Source organism: Tyto alba, unplaced genomic scaffold, assembly GCF_018691265.1.
Source record: "Tyto alba isolate M040663 unplaced genomic scaffold, T.alba_DEE_v4.0 Super-Scaffold_14, whole genome shotgun sequence".
NCBI classification, from domain to species: Eukaryota; Metazoa; Chordata; class Aves; order Strigiformes; family Tytonidae; genus Tyto; species Tyto alba.
This window is the reverse complement of record NW_024881276.1, coordinates 142,207-155,920: the sequence shown is the minus strand read 5'-3', so window position 1 is coordinate 155,920 and position 13,714 is coordinate 142,207. Positions and strand designations below refer to the sequence as shown.

Genomic DNA, 13,714 nt, shown 5'->3' with positions numbered 1-13,714 from the left:
GATCACTGAGCAATTATGCTGAAATAATTTCATATTATTGATATATAATAATATATATATAAATATTGCCATGGAAAGCTTTCTGGAAAACAGGGCACTGAACACACACTCTTCTTTCAAAAATACATCTCCTCAACTCTGCATTTAAAGCATGGATGCCCCAACCACAGACAGCAATGAACATGCTGTCTTCCTGACTAGGGTTGCTTTTTTGCATCACAGACTAAACTTCAGTGGCTATCAATCCTATCAATCACCCGGTTCTTAAAGATGCACAGATACTAAAAATTACTTGTTGGTTAAAATACAAGTGACATTCTGGAAAAGTCTAGACCATCTAACTTGCCAGAACTGGCTGATTATTCAACATATTCACTTGGTCATACATATATGCATGCCAGGAAAACAGTTTGTGAACTTATAAATGTGAATAAAAATATTAATCTTTGTTACACTTACTAATCTAATAATTTGACATACTATTTATCAGTTTTCAAAAGAAAATATTTAGTTTATAAATCAACCCAGATCCTGGTGGCTCATGAGGATTCTGGAGAAATAGCTGCCTTTGAAATGTTAGAAACAAAGGAACAGTTCATATTTTTCCTGATGAATTTGTAACACTGGTTATTATTAAAGGATTATACACAGAGAATAAATCGCCCCCCCAAGCATTTCTATAGAACCACTAATCTTGTTTGATAAAGATGCTTACACTTTGATCTTAAAAATTGCCATTTCTATTTTTAAAGATTTATTTTTATAAAATCCAACATAATGCCAGTGATGCATACTTTTTCAAAAAGGACAAAGTGCGTTTCTTCCAAAAGTAGGTTTTAAATACTACAAGAACACGTGAGTAGAAAGCATTTGTCAAATATTTTTCATACATATTTTCTTTGTAAATCCTATGTCTAGTGCTGGACAGGAGTTCTAATAAGCAGATAAGGTACTCATAATTTAAAACTCATCCTTCAGTGAGTTCCACACAAGGAGACTTACAAGTCCATATGGACTCTGATATATCACTAAGTCTTTAAATACATATATGGATTGTTCACGCACAGTTAATTACTGTAATGGAGTTTAAGACATAACTTTTTCTGCTGTGTATGACAGTTGCAAATCAGAGACCTAGTGACTACCTAAAAATAATTTCATATATCCATCTTTAACTGAAACATTTTTTTTCCTCTTTTTTAAAAAAAACATTTTAAACATTAAAAATACAGAAATTGTTGTTTAGTTGTCATATGAAAAAGACGATTTGAATTTCCAGTTGGCAGGCCAAACTTCAAATACCCAGCCTAGAATTAATAACTCCATTATTAAACACTCCATATTGTAATTGCATAGAAAAATGCAAGATTTCATATATATACATATATAAATATATACACACAGAAAGCAGAAACACAGCTAGTTTCTATACATTATTCCACAGATTAAAATAAATGCTGAACTTCATCCCAGCTGGAAGCATGTATTTGGTCACAAGCCTGTGCCTTAGTGCAAGTCTCCTCAAGTGAACATATTTTGACCTATTCTGCAGATGCACCACAAAGTCTTGCTACTGCTTTTAAAACTTTACACACTTGTACAGAATGCACCACAATTAAAAAAAAAAAAAGTCTCAAATAAAAAGTTTTTTCCCTACTTCCCCTTATTAGTTTGCATCCTTCACACAAAAGGTTGGCAGCTTCCCAGTCAGAGCTGCAATCACAATAGTTTCACATTAAAGAGATGTAGACTTGTAGTCTTCCAACCTCATATTGTAATCAGTGCTGCTGTCACACAAAGTCAGGATGGTCTGGTCTAGCTGCACTAAACATGAGATACAGCAATTACCACTGCTGGTTTAGTAGGCAACCTTCCTACTGAATCAACAATCACTGCATCAGTGTAGTGCAAAAGGAGATGCCACTTTTAGAATTAAAAAACCCAATGAGATTGAAAGAGTTCATGCCATTTTTCACATGATCAAATGCATTAAAAACTTGATATCCTGCCATTATTTCTAAATAAGCAGTTGTATGTATATCTACCTGCAGCGCCTGAGATTCAGAACCACGATTTCAACACCAAACTCTCCTCCCTGGGATAGCAGGTTGACTGTTACCTTTCCACATTGGAACTTCCAGACGCAACCAACTCCTCTTTACCCATCTGAACACTAGGTGGGATCATTGCCAATATCCTTCAGCTGTAGACATGTCCCAGGAAGGGGGCACTTGCAAGTTATTTAACACAACCTCGTGAAATGAATAGGAGAATAGGCAATAAATTTGATCAAGCTGTGACTTCCCAAGGGAAGAGTTAATTATACAGAAAACTTTACAGGGTAGCAATAGAAGGAAAACAGGAATAGTCAGATAATTGCTCTAATCTAGGATCTTCCAAGCAGTATCAATAAATTCAGCTAGTAACCGAAAAGCAACAATAAAAAAAATTCTATTACTGACCAAAATCTATTCCCCATTTTTGAGGAAGAAATCATTTACTGCCTTGACAAAATAAGACCTAAGGTCCTTTTTATCAACCTCCAGGACATGAAACTGCTGAAAATTAACTATATATAACATGAAGGAGTAATACCCTTGTCTTCTCCAAGAACCTTAAAGAGGACAAGGCAAATCCAGATTAATCAAAAGGAAGTTACCCACAAAAGACAAAGCGTAGCTGCTCTTTCGGCTTCCAGTGAAGATCGTCTGGTTGATACTAGGTTGACTTTGAAGCAGCTACAATGAACTTAAATTCTGTTTGCAACTGCTAAAAGGAAATGTCACTGGTGATCCCAAACAAAGCCGTGCAACTGTAAGATGACAGCTATGAAGGTTTTGGTCTACTAAATCAGAAGGCAATAGTAAAATCAGAATTTTTCCTTAGTAAAACTCTTAAGGTTGAAGATTAAATAATCCCTAGGAGTTTGGGACCTAAGAAAAAGAAGCAAGAATGAACATTTGATGAACTAATCCCTTTAAAGTGATTAAATGCAAAACTGTGATAGTCCACAACCAAAGAGTTAGCAGAGCCAGCCATAAAGATGCATCTTATCAATAAATGACATGAAGCCTTACAAACAAGTTTATCCTGTTAGGTGGATCTCTGGAAATAATGAAAGGCATAAGTAGGGGTGGTTATTTCAATATCAGCGGTTCAAATATTTCCTCCTGTTCTTTCTTCCTTGTCATACAAAATTACTGATATCCCAGCGAAAGGAAAAAAACTTAGAGTGATACATCCTCCCTCATTTTGTTTGTATCAGATCAGACTAAAGATTGATCCAGGTCAGCATCTTGCTTCCAGCACTGGCAGACATGAACAGATACATAGCAAAGAATAAGAATAGGACAAACATACACAAAACTCCTCTTGCTGCCATTCACACTCCAACTACCTTCAATCCCAGTTACTTCCCGAGACAGATGTGATTTTGTGTACTTAATATGACTCAGCAGACTCCTCTTCAAGGTACCTCACCAGAATCACCTTAAGCCTATCTAACTTTCAGCAAGAAAGTAAGATTTTAGCTTATGAGATCTATTGAATTTCATAAGCCCGGGAACATGGCAACATCTAAGGTTTAATTTTTTACATCAGCAATTTTGATGAGACACACATATAGAGTGCTTTGATTAATCTCTCTAAAAGAAAACTCAGAGTCTGTTGTGGAACAAACTGAAGTTTCAGACTGTCAGTAAAATAAGGTTTTAAATTTCCTCAGGTTTTGCAAGATGCTGCTGCAAGATTTTCTGAAGTACCTTCTCTAGTTTGGTGAGGCTCCATTTCAGGTTTGTCTGAACAAACATTGTTATTCATAACAAACACAAAGAACCAGAGCAGCAATGAACTTTCCAATCTTTTTTATTGATTTTATGAGTGATCATGTGCACAGAGTAGTAAAATATATTATCTAGCAGACAAAACAAGAGGTTAGAAAGTTCTGATTAACAGCTAGCCAACTGTCAGACAAAACCAAGGTTTCTATTTTTAAGGATCAACCCTTTTGTACTGTTAAATCCTACCTACTTCATACCTTCAAGAATAACAGAAGGTGGCCTGTTTCTCAAAACGTAAGGAAAACCATGGCATATTAGACCAAAGGTCTATTTACTGTCTTAGCCAGTAGAAGATGTACAGAAAAGAAAGAAAAGATGTAATCGTAAGTAACTCAAGTTGAAAGGTACCCATAAATATCACTGAGTCCAACTCCCGGCTCCGCACAGGACTACCTAAAACTAAATCATATAACTAAGAGCACTGTCCAGAAGCACCTTGAACTCTGATAGGCTTGGTACAATGACCCCTTCCCTGGGGAGCCTGTTCCAGTGACTGACAACCCTCTCAGTGAAGAGCCTTTTCCTAATGTCCAATCTGAACTTCCCCTGACAGAGCTTCATTCCTTTTCCTTGTGCCCTATCGGTGGTCACCAGAGAGAAGAGATCAGCACCTCCTTCTCCATTGCCCCCCTGGAGGAAGTTGCAGACTACGATGAGGCTTTTCCTCAGCTTTCTCTTCTCCAAGTTTACCAAACCAAGTGACATCATCCACACCTCATAAGTCTTGCCCTGGAGGCCTTTCACTATTTTGGTCGCCCTTCTCTGGACACACTCCAATAATTTGATGTCCTCCTTCTATTGAGACACCCAAAACTGCATACAGTACTCAAGGTGGGGCTACATCCCCACAATAGAGTACAATAAACAGGGCATGTACAGAATGAACCTTCCTTCACTTCATATACCTCCCAGTTCTTGGTAATCAACAGTTTAGCATTCCTAGGTCTGACCGGTATCTATACCATTAGATTGAATAGGTCCTCCTAGATCTGGTCTTTGTGAACTTGCCTGATTCATTTCAGAATCCATTTCCTCACTCGTATTTCACAATATCATGTAGCTAAATTGTGGAGCTTGTTGCTACTGATCAAGTGAATAATACTGCCTTTGTTTAAGATTTTGCCTCTTAATTTCATTTAGCAGCACCTATATTGCACCCGTACCACCATCTCAAACTGAGAATCAGTTCTAATCCACATATGTAAAATCTAAACAAGCAAAACAGAGTTCAAACAGGGCTGGAGCCAGGCTGACACACAGGCCGAGCAAGCACACAAACACTTTGCATCAGACCATACAAGACATGGTCTTGTACTCTACCTGTACCAAGACATGGCACTGCTACAAGAAACAAAACCAGACTTGAAGTTCAGACATCTACGTTCCATGGTAAAGCACGAGATTCCTGTCCCTGCTTTTATTTCCTGCCTTACCCCTCCTGCAGCAACTCATCTAGTGATACTAGATACAATCCAAATTAAGTTTTCCTTAGTTTGCCATTAAGCGCCACTCTTTCTCCAATTCCCATGACTTGCCCACTCGATGTGAACAGAAGTGCTAAACACTTGACTTTGGCAGTATAAAGTGCTACAGAATGGCAGCTGCCATGAAAAATTAAACTGTATGTGTTGACACTGACACCTAGCTAGTAAAAAGCTTAATTTTCACATTAGGTTCTTCAAATGGGATGGGGAGAAAAAAAAAGAAAAAAAGAAAAAAAAAAAGAAAACCAATGCAACACTAAAAAGCAAGTAAAACATGATGGAATGCCACGATACAGTGCACAAGCAATGCAACTGTAGCATTTTTCTTGTTCTGGAAGTTTGACTTGCAACCTTAATTTTTTTTAAAGCTGTAATTTTCAAGATGCACATTGAAATATTTTGCAAAATGCACAAGTTTTCAGCAGTTGGCTGCTTTGGGCACGGGGTTGGACTACATGATCTTCCAGAGGTCCCTTCCAATCTCAGTGATTCTCTGAATCTCAGATCTTGCCTTAACAGACCAAACCTCTGTTTGGATTAAAATTCTATTTCAGTTGTAAAAGCGAGTCAGCTTTAAAAAGAGAAGTGCAAATAGAAGCAAAGATGGTAATAAAACTCTAAATAGGTTTTCTTTCACAAGCCACTAGGAAAGGAAGTTAAGATGCAAAATATCAATATACTACAAATTCAAAATAAGAAGCTACAGAGAAAGAGGGGGAAAATTCAGACATTAACTGTACAGTACATTCTAAACAATGTGGTTTAGCTAGGCTGTTAGATTATCCAGATCTGAACTGATAAATTAAGTGAATAATTGAAGACTTACTGCTAGTACAAGAACATCTTAAAAAACAGAAAAAATACCTGGGAAACAACCACGCTAATCTGCAAAGTGTGGTCATTTCATTGCTTACTAGTTCCTACTATTTTATTTGATCTTTTATCATTCCTGTAGAACAGGGGTAGAATAAATTTACAATATATTTTAAATAATAACAAACAATGCAGAACTGAACAGCCTCCAGAAAAGGCAAAGCAAATATGTCTTTGTCTTGAAATGGTGAAAGTACATATGAATCTGATTACCTATATACAAGGCATTAAAACTCACATATGAAAAAGCAGCCACCAAAGTGGCATTTGGACCTGTTTTCAGATATTTATGCAGTGAAGAAAAAGCCCTAAGGAATAAAAGGACAGCAGTGGTTTCCAGTGGTTGCAATAGTGTACAGATATAAATAAAGCCTGTGTAAAAATGCAATAATATGCTAGAGTTCAACAAATGCAGCTGAAAAAAAAAATTATTTTGAGGAATACAGTGTCTGCTTTCGGATCTGAAGCAGCAAGCTTAAGTTAAATACAGGGAACATGAGAACAAGACGAAAAGTTAAAAACAAGAATGCAGAATACTGTCATAACATAGCCATCTAATGCTACAGAAGTAAAACTAGCTCATGTAGGACACAGAGGCTACATGACTTCATCCCTCCCTTACTGAAAGTCCTCACTCTACCAAATAGGTAAGAAATACCTTTCTCCAGTTGTTTCTGTGATTAACCCAATTCAGTTCAGGACAAGGTTTCACAATGCAAAGCCCTTGGCAGCAGTAGCAGGAATACATGTATATTCTTGTATCACTCCATTCTAGTTTCTCCCTACCCTTGTACCCTGCACGTCAGCTCCTCAATCGTGAGGGCATACATCCATATGGATTGTGCTGTGAACCACAACACCACATCAGAGAACAAGTTCAGCTTTTAAGAAGACCAGCCAGAACGACAACAACAACAACAACCAAACCAAAAAAAAAAAAAAAAAAAAAAAAAAAAGGGTCAATTCAAAATAGTAGGACAGTCAGATGCAAGTTATGTTAGTAGTTTTCTACTAGTTTTGTGCATATTAAAGATGAAGACTGGTTTGTAGAGTCTGAAAGAAAGCAGCATATGTGGTCTGGCAACCTGGGGAAACTTTTCCTTGTACTTGGGTGAGCCTGTAAATTGTAGAAAAGGTCTAGATGGTTTATTTTCCAGAAGATGATAGGTAGTTGCTGTGTAGTCAAAAGCACTCTTCCTTGATAGGTGTTCTTTATTTGGAGGACAGAGGAATATGTCTTCATTATCTTTAGGCCAAGGCAGACCACAGCAGCAAAATTTGATAGTGTTGTCCAAAACTCAAAGTGCCAATTCAGTCAATCATCCAAGTATGAAGTCACCTGCTACAATGCTTCTGAAATATTATTACTGTTACTTTTCATCTCACAAATACACTAGATGTTACCCCAGAGATCAGACACAACTCTGTCTATTAACAGTGATGTTCCCTTACGAGGAACATCAACTAGTTACTGTGGCCAAGGTGCATCCCAGAAGGTATCTTATAGAGAAGCATTTCAGTCATTCAAGTCTAGGGCTTTTGCTAGTTACTGCCATGAAAAGAGGAGTGTAAAACCCTATGATGGTGCCCACTATCAGCAGTCCACACTCTTTGGGTACCAAAGCTTAGGTGCCGAAGAAGTGGGGGTTGCAACAGCAGCTTAAATATCTCAAATTCTCAATGACAGACCAAGCTACCCTTCCAGATACAGGAGTTGGCAGTGTATCTAGAAGCTGCGTTCATCCTGATCAGTTTTGAGTGAGATTTCCAAAACAAAATCTACCGTCTGTGTAGGCCTTTGAAATTACCTGGTGAAGATAACATATCTTTTGGCACAACAGCCTTGTCTAGCTTTGATTTTTTAAATATATATTACATACATACATATGCATGTACATGCTAACATCTACCAGTCTTTCTCCAACTTGAGATGTGCAGTCAGATCTTTTGAGGGCTAGGAATACACTCTCCAGGGCAGCTCCAGGAAGGGGCAGCTCCCAAGTTTTCAACAATTATGAGAAAGCATGGAACACCTCTGTAGCCAGGATGATACTAATAAATCCAGCTTGAGAGCAAGAGACAAAATATTCCTTTGATTCCTATCAAGAAATCTACTGATCAGGAAGATCTGTAATTCAGGCCCAGAGCAAGAAGAGTGAAAATACAGGCTTGTTTATTTTGCTGGAGAAGTTTTGCATATTGCACTTCAGTGTTAATAGATCCAAAACAGGTTCAGCAAGGTTTGACCCAGAATGTGCACTCTGCTTAATTTGCTGAAGCTTTGTTCATAACAATACAAAAGATGGTACTTTGATGGGTGCTTGTGTCACACTGACCCACACAGTACAGAAACTTTTCCAAAGAAATAACGAAGAAAGAAAGATTCTCCACCAATAGAGCACAGATAAGAAACTATTGAAGATCAGTACCTTTTAATTTAGCAGCCACTGTTCACATAAAGAGATGACACAGTGACAGTAAAAGATAATCAAGATATGTAAGTTTTTCTAGCATAAGTGAATTGTATACACATGAAACAACAGAGTAAGATTTGAATAAGCAATATGTAAGAAAGTGTAACATATGGCCTAGTGCTCCAAGAACAAATGGCTGGTCGATTATTGCTTAGTCAGATGTAATCAATAGTGTACAGAATCAGCAAAATGCTTTTGCATACCTGTAGTATCTGCTAATTCTTACCAAAATGATTTGTCTTTCTGATATTTTTGGTCAAACCAAGGGCTTATCTTTCCAATATACACTGATTACTGTTTGAACAAGAGACTGTGCTAAGTGCAGTCACTGATTAATGAAGCAGGCTAACAATAATTTCAGATCTATGTAGAATAAGTCTAAGGTGCATTTTCTTCGTGGTAAATGAGATCTCTCTGCAGGGAACAAAAAAAAAAATCTACTTAGAAACGAGAAAAGTATTTTAATTTTTCTAATATTAAGTACTGCATACGTGTATATCTATCTATCTATCTACCTGTTGTTCCACTACGATGTCGTGAAACATGATTCAAAACAATGTTTCCCATGTTAATTACAAACCCGATTAAATAAAAATACTAGACAACAATTTTAATCTGGATTACATAGTTTCTTAAACCTAATGCCTATAGCTTATTTTGAAAGCAAGTTCTCATACAGAGCAGATTTATGAGATTTGAATCCCTTGTTTCAAGTCATCTGATGAGCCTATGAACTAGCTGCATAGTGAAGGGGAAGAAAAAGATCAAGTATAGAGGTATAGTGAATCATGACTATTAGTCATCCTAATGAATACCTGCAAATTATTCTGCAATAAAGTTATTTTAACAAATTGAAGAACACAGACATATGTCAGTTACTGGGACAAATGCACAGTTTACTGTCAAGCAATTCTAATAATTATTTAAATTGGTGATTAGAAATCACATCAGCTTAGATATTTTAGAATTCCTTGAACTTCCAGTATGGAAATCTACTGTGTATAATTACACTGCTGAGAAATATCCATACAGTAATGAATACGCAGATCTCTAGAAACCATAATGCATCTATATTTACTAGCTCATCTGTTTACACTGTTCATGCTATTTGCAGAAGGTCATTAGCCTTAATTTTCAACTTGTTTTCTAGTAAAAAAGTAGAATTTACAAGAAAGGAGTGAGATTGGACTGCTAAAAATAGTAGTAGTATTAAAAGTTTTTTAGGGCACTTAGAACAGAGATTGCAGTCCATTACTATTGGCTCCCAGAAATGCTTCTTATACATAGTCAATTTGATTTCTCAAATAAAGTCAGCAAGAACATACTAAAATCATTTTAAAACACAATTTTTCATATAATTCTCTCATAAAAATATTTGTATAAAGTCTTGTGCTTTTTTTTTGTTGCTGTTGGTACAAGCTATAGAGAAGGCACAGATAGCAAATTTAAGCTTATTAGGAAAATTACTTAACCTCACACTATGACCATTTCTTGCTGTACTTAAACGCACAGATGTTCAGCAGAGGACATACCCTTTTTCAGAAACTTTTGACACAAATTTTAATACAAGAATATCTGGTCAAAGCTCTAATGTATTTTTAAATAATGCATGCATGTTAATGATAATAACGGTCTGATGAATTTTAGGCTAGTAAACCCCACAGACAAAGCTATTTTGAAAGCTAAAGCCCTTCCTTTTCCTTCAGGAGAAACAGAAGTTCAGCGGGGGGTAGGCCTTCCTTCCAACATCCAGAGAAAATGCTTAATAAACCTACACTTTTCATCCTGTAGAAGGAAGCTGAAATATATAGCATAACTCAGAAAAAAAACACGGCATAGTTCAGGATAAAGTATTTACATATTAATCATTGAAAGAGCTGCCTGTAGCACTTACAAAACAAACTATAAGATATTGAAGTTAAGAAAATATAAAACATGGTCAAAGAAATAGTAAAGCAGGGAAGATATAAAATTGGATGGAGTAAAGGAAAAGAAATGCAAGCCTAAGAAATGGTTATAACAGGGCAAGAATTTCAACTTAGGTTCTTCAAATTTTCCCAGATGTTCATGGCTTGCAATGCCCATAGCAGATATGTGAGTAAACACATAGTGCTGCTCTCATAGATAGACACAGAGATAAGATACAAAGGCTAACAGTATCCCACTTCAGAACAAACCGCACAATTCTCCCTGTGCACAGAAGCAGTAGCTTCCATGTTAAGATGTTCAGTTCCTTCACAATCACTTTTGTAGAATCATTCCCAAGATGAAAGAACATTTCACACCACCTCAAAGGAAGAAAGTTATTTAGCTATGGAAAACTCAAGTATAACAATATGGCTTGTCTAAGGCAACAAGAGAAACGTGTAGTTGGGGACACTTCACTCCTAAATTTTGTAGAAGAAGGAATCCAATGACACAGTCTTCTTACCTCAGACCTCTATAAGCAAAACAAAATGAAACTGAAATCTTGAAAAAAAGCCACACTGAAAGACAATAAAATTACTCCAACTAATACAGGGAAGAAAAACACAATGTTCCAGTATTTCAGAATAAATTCTATTCTCTTGATATTCTCAATGAACAGATGTTTTAAGAGCATTTTCTGCAGAAAAGCAGTATCTATCCAGACAGTTTTTGACTGTCTGTCAAGAAAAAGTAAACAGATCAATAACGTGAGAAAATCATAACAATCAGTTCTTAGGTACAGGTAAAAAATTTACAAACTTTTCAAGGAAAGCTTTAAAATGTGCTCATAATAGAACTAGAAGTATTAAAATGCCTATCTATTTTTCCATATTTACCATTCCTGAATGGACACTGGCTCACATGATTAAAACTGTGTTTAGTTATTACTAGAGGAACAGAATTCATAAAACACTGTTTTAGTAGAGCACTATATGGTTAGATGGGTGAAGGTCAAACAAATACATATATATAAACTACCCACTCTCCAAGTCAGACTTAGGAGAAAAACATACAGACCAAAGTAAGTATACGCAGTTCCCAGCAGCCAACTTTATTACTTCTGAAAGCACTCTATTAAATTCATTTTCCACTAAATCAGAGCCAAACTGACCGAGCAGTCCAGCTGAACATTGTTTGAATTAATTCATGAAAAAGGTCTGGACTTACAATATTCACACTGCCCAGAAAATAAAATCAGTAACAGTCTGTGCCTAACAGATCAAACTGCAGCACTCATTTGATGCAGAACTAAGCAGTAACATGAAAAGAATGGGAAGAACCCTCCCTACCACACCATGGTCCCTTAGCCATTATTTTAATGTTGAAAGAATAACGTAATTAGCACATGATTGGCACTATGTATAGTATAGGCATTGGAAGATTTGCAAAATAACCAGTCCACTGAATCTGTGCCCACAATTCCCTTGATAAGCAGAAAAAGATGGGCTCTTCAGGATCATTTCTCTCAGAAACAGAAGACTGACCTTGTCTCCCTTACATGGAAGACAGTCATCTCTACATCTTGAAGAAACAGTAGATCCTCATCAATTCCTGAAAGGAGTGGTACTTGTAATTAAAGGCAGGTTAGAAATTGTATTAAAATACTTAAGTGATTACCTCTCCTATAAAGACAACCATAACACAATCCAGTTTTTCTTCAGGGGACAGCTTATCAATAAGGGAGTGGAGAGTTTCTGTAAGGTAAGACTTGACTTTTCTTTTCACTGTAGGTATTCCCATTACAATGGAAACTGAAATCAAACAAACCAGAAACGTACTTTCAGTGATTTCATACACAATATAGAAAGCAAAAAAACTATCTCATAATAAAGCATCGCTTAAGAAATGCAAAGAGTTAAAAGATGGAGATAACAGTAATTAAAAATAGTTTAAAAATATACCATCCATCATCAGGAGCATGATTAACATAAACATCACCAAGCTCTGAGAAAACACAGCAAATAAAAAAAGTAATCCTAGACATGCCAGATTATTGCATAGGTGTGGCGGGGTGACCCTGGCTGGATGCCAGGGACCCGCCAAGCTACTCTATCACTCCCCTCCCTCAACTGGACAGGAGAGAGAAAACATAACAAAAGACTTGCGGGTCAAGGTGAGAGACAGGGAAACATCACTCACCAATTACAGTCATGGGCAAAGCAGAATTGATTTGGGGAAATCAGTTTAATTTATTACCAATCAAATCAGAGTAGGATAATCAGAAATAAAAAATAAATCTTAAAACACCTTCCACCCACCCCTCCCTTCTTCCCAGGCTCAACTTCACTCTGGATTTCTCTCCCTCCTCCCCCCGAGTGGCCCAGGGGCACAGGGAATGGGGGTTGTGGTCAGTTCGTCACACACTGTCTCTGCTGCTCCTTCCTCCTCACACTCTTCCCCTGCCCCAGCGTGGAGTCCCTCCCGCAGGAGACAGCTCCCCACCCATCTCCCCAACGCGGGTCCTTCCCACGGGCTGCAGCTCTTCACAAACTGCCCCAGCGTGGAGTCCCTCCCGCAGGAGACAGCTCCCCACCCATCTCCCCAACGCGGGTCCTTCCCACGGGCTGCAGCTCTTCACAAACTGCCCCAGCGTGGAGTCCCTCCCGCAGGAGACAGCTCCCCACCCATCTCCCCAACGCGGGTCCTTCCCACGGGCTGCAGCTCTTCACAAACTGCCCCAGCGTGGAGTCCCTCCCGCAGGAGACAGCTCCCCACCCATCTCCCCAACGCGGGTCCTTCCCACGGGCTGCAGCTCTTCACAAACTGCCCCAGCGTGGAGTCCCTCCCGCAGGAGACAGCTCCCCACCCATCTCCCCAACGCGGGTCCTTCCCACGGGCTGCAGCTCTTCACAAACTGCCCCAGCGTGGCTCCCTTCCACTATGGGGCACAGCCCTTCAGGAACAGACTGCTCCAGTGCGGGTGCCCCATGGGGTCACCAGTCCTGCCCTCAAACCGGCTCCAGTGCCGGCTCCTCTCTCCATGGGTCTCTCCAGGTCCTGCCAGGAGCCTGCTCCAGCATGGGCTCCCCACGGGGTCCCCGCCTCCTTCGGGCACCCCCCTGCTCCAGCCCGGGCT

At 38.3% G+C, this 13,714-nt stretch overlaps 1 protein-coding gene across 5 annotated transcripts in view; it reads right to left on the bottom strand.

The window, feature by feature from the left end:
• Positions 1-13,714, bottom strand: part of MGAT4A (alpha-1,3-mannosyl-glycoprotein 4-beta-N-acetylglucosaminyltransferase A) — a 79,564-nt gene that overhangs the window by 29,475 nt on the left and 36,375 nt on the right. For all 5 annotated transcript variants that reach the window (XR_006164899.1, XM_042788231.1, XM_042788230.1 and 2 more), the window contains one exon: positions 12,256-12,389. Coding sequence is in view for 4 of the 5 variants with exons in the window: in XM_042788231.1 (XP_042644165.1) it covers positions 12,256-12,389 (134 nt within the window). In the remaining variant the exon portion in view is untranslated. The remainder of the gene's footprint in view (positions 1-12,255; positions 12,390-13,714) is intronic.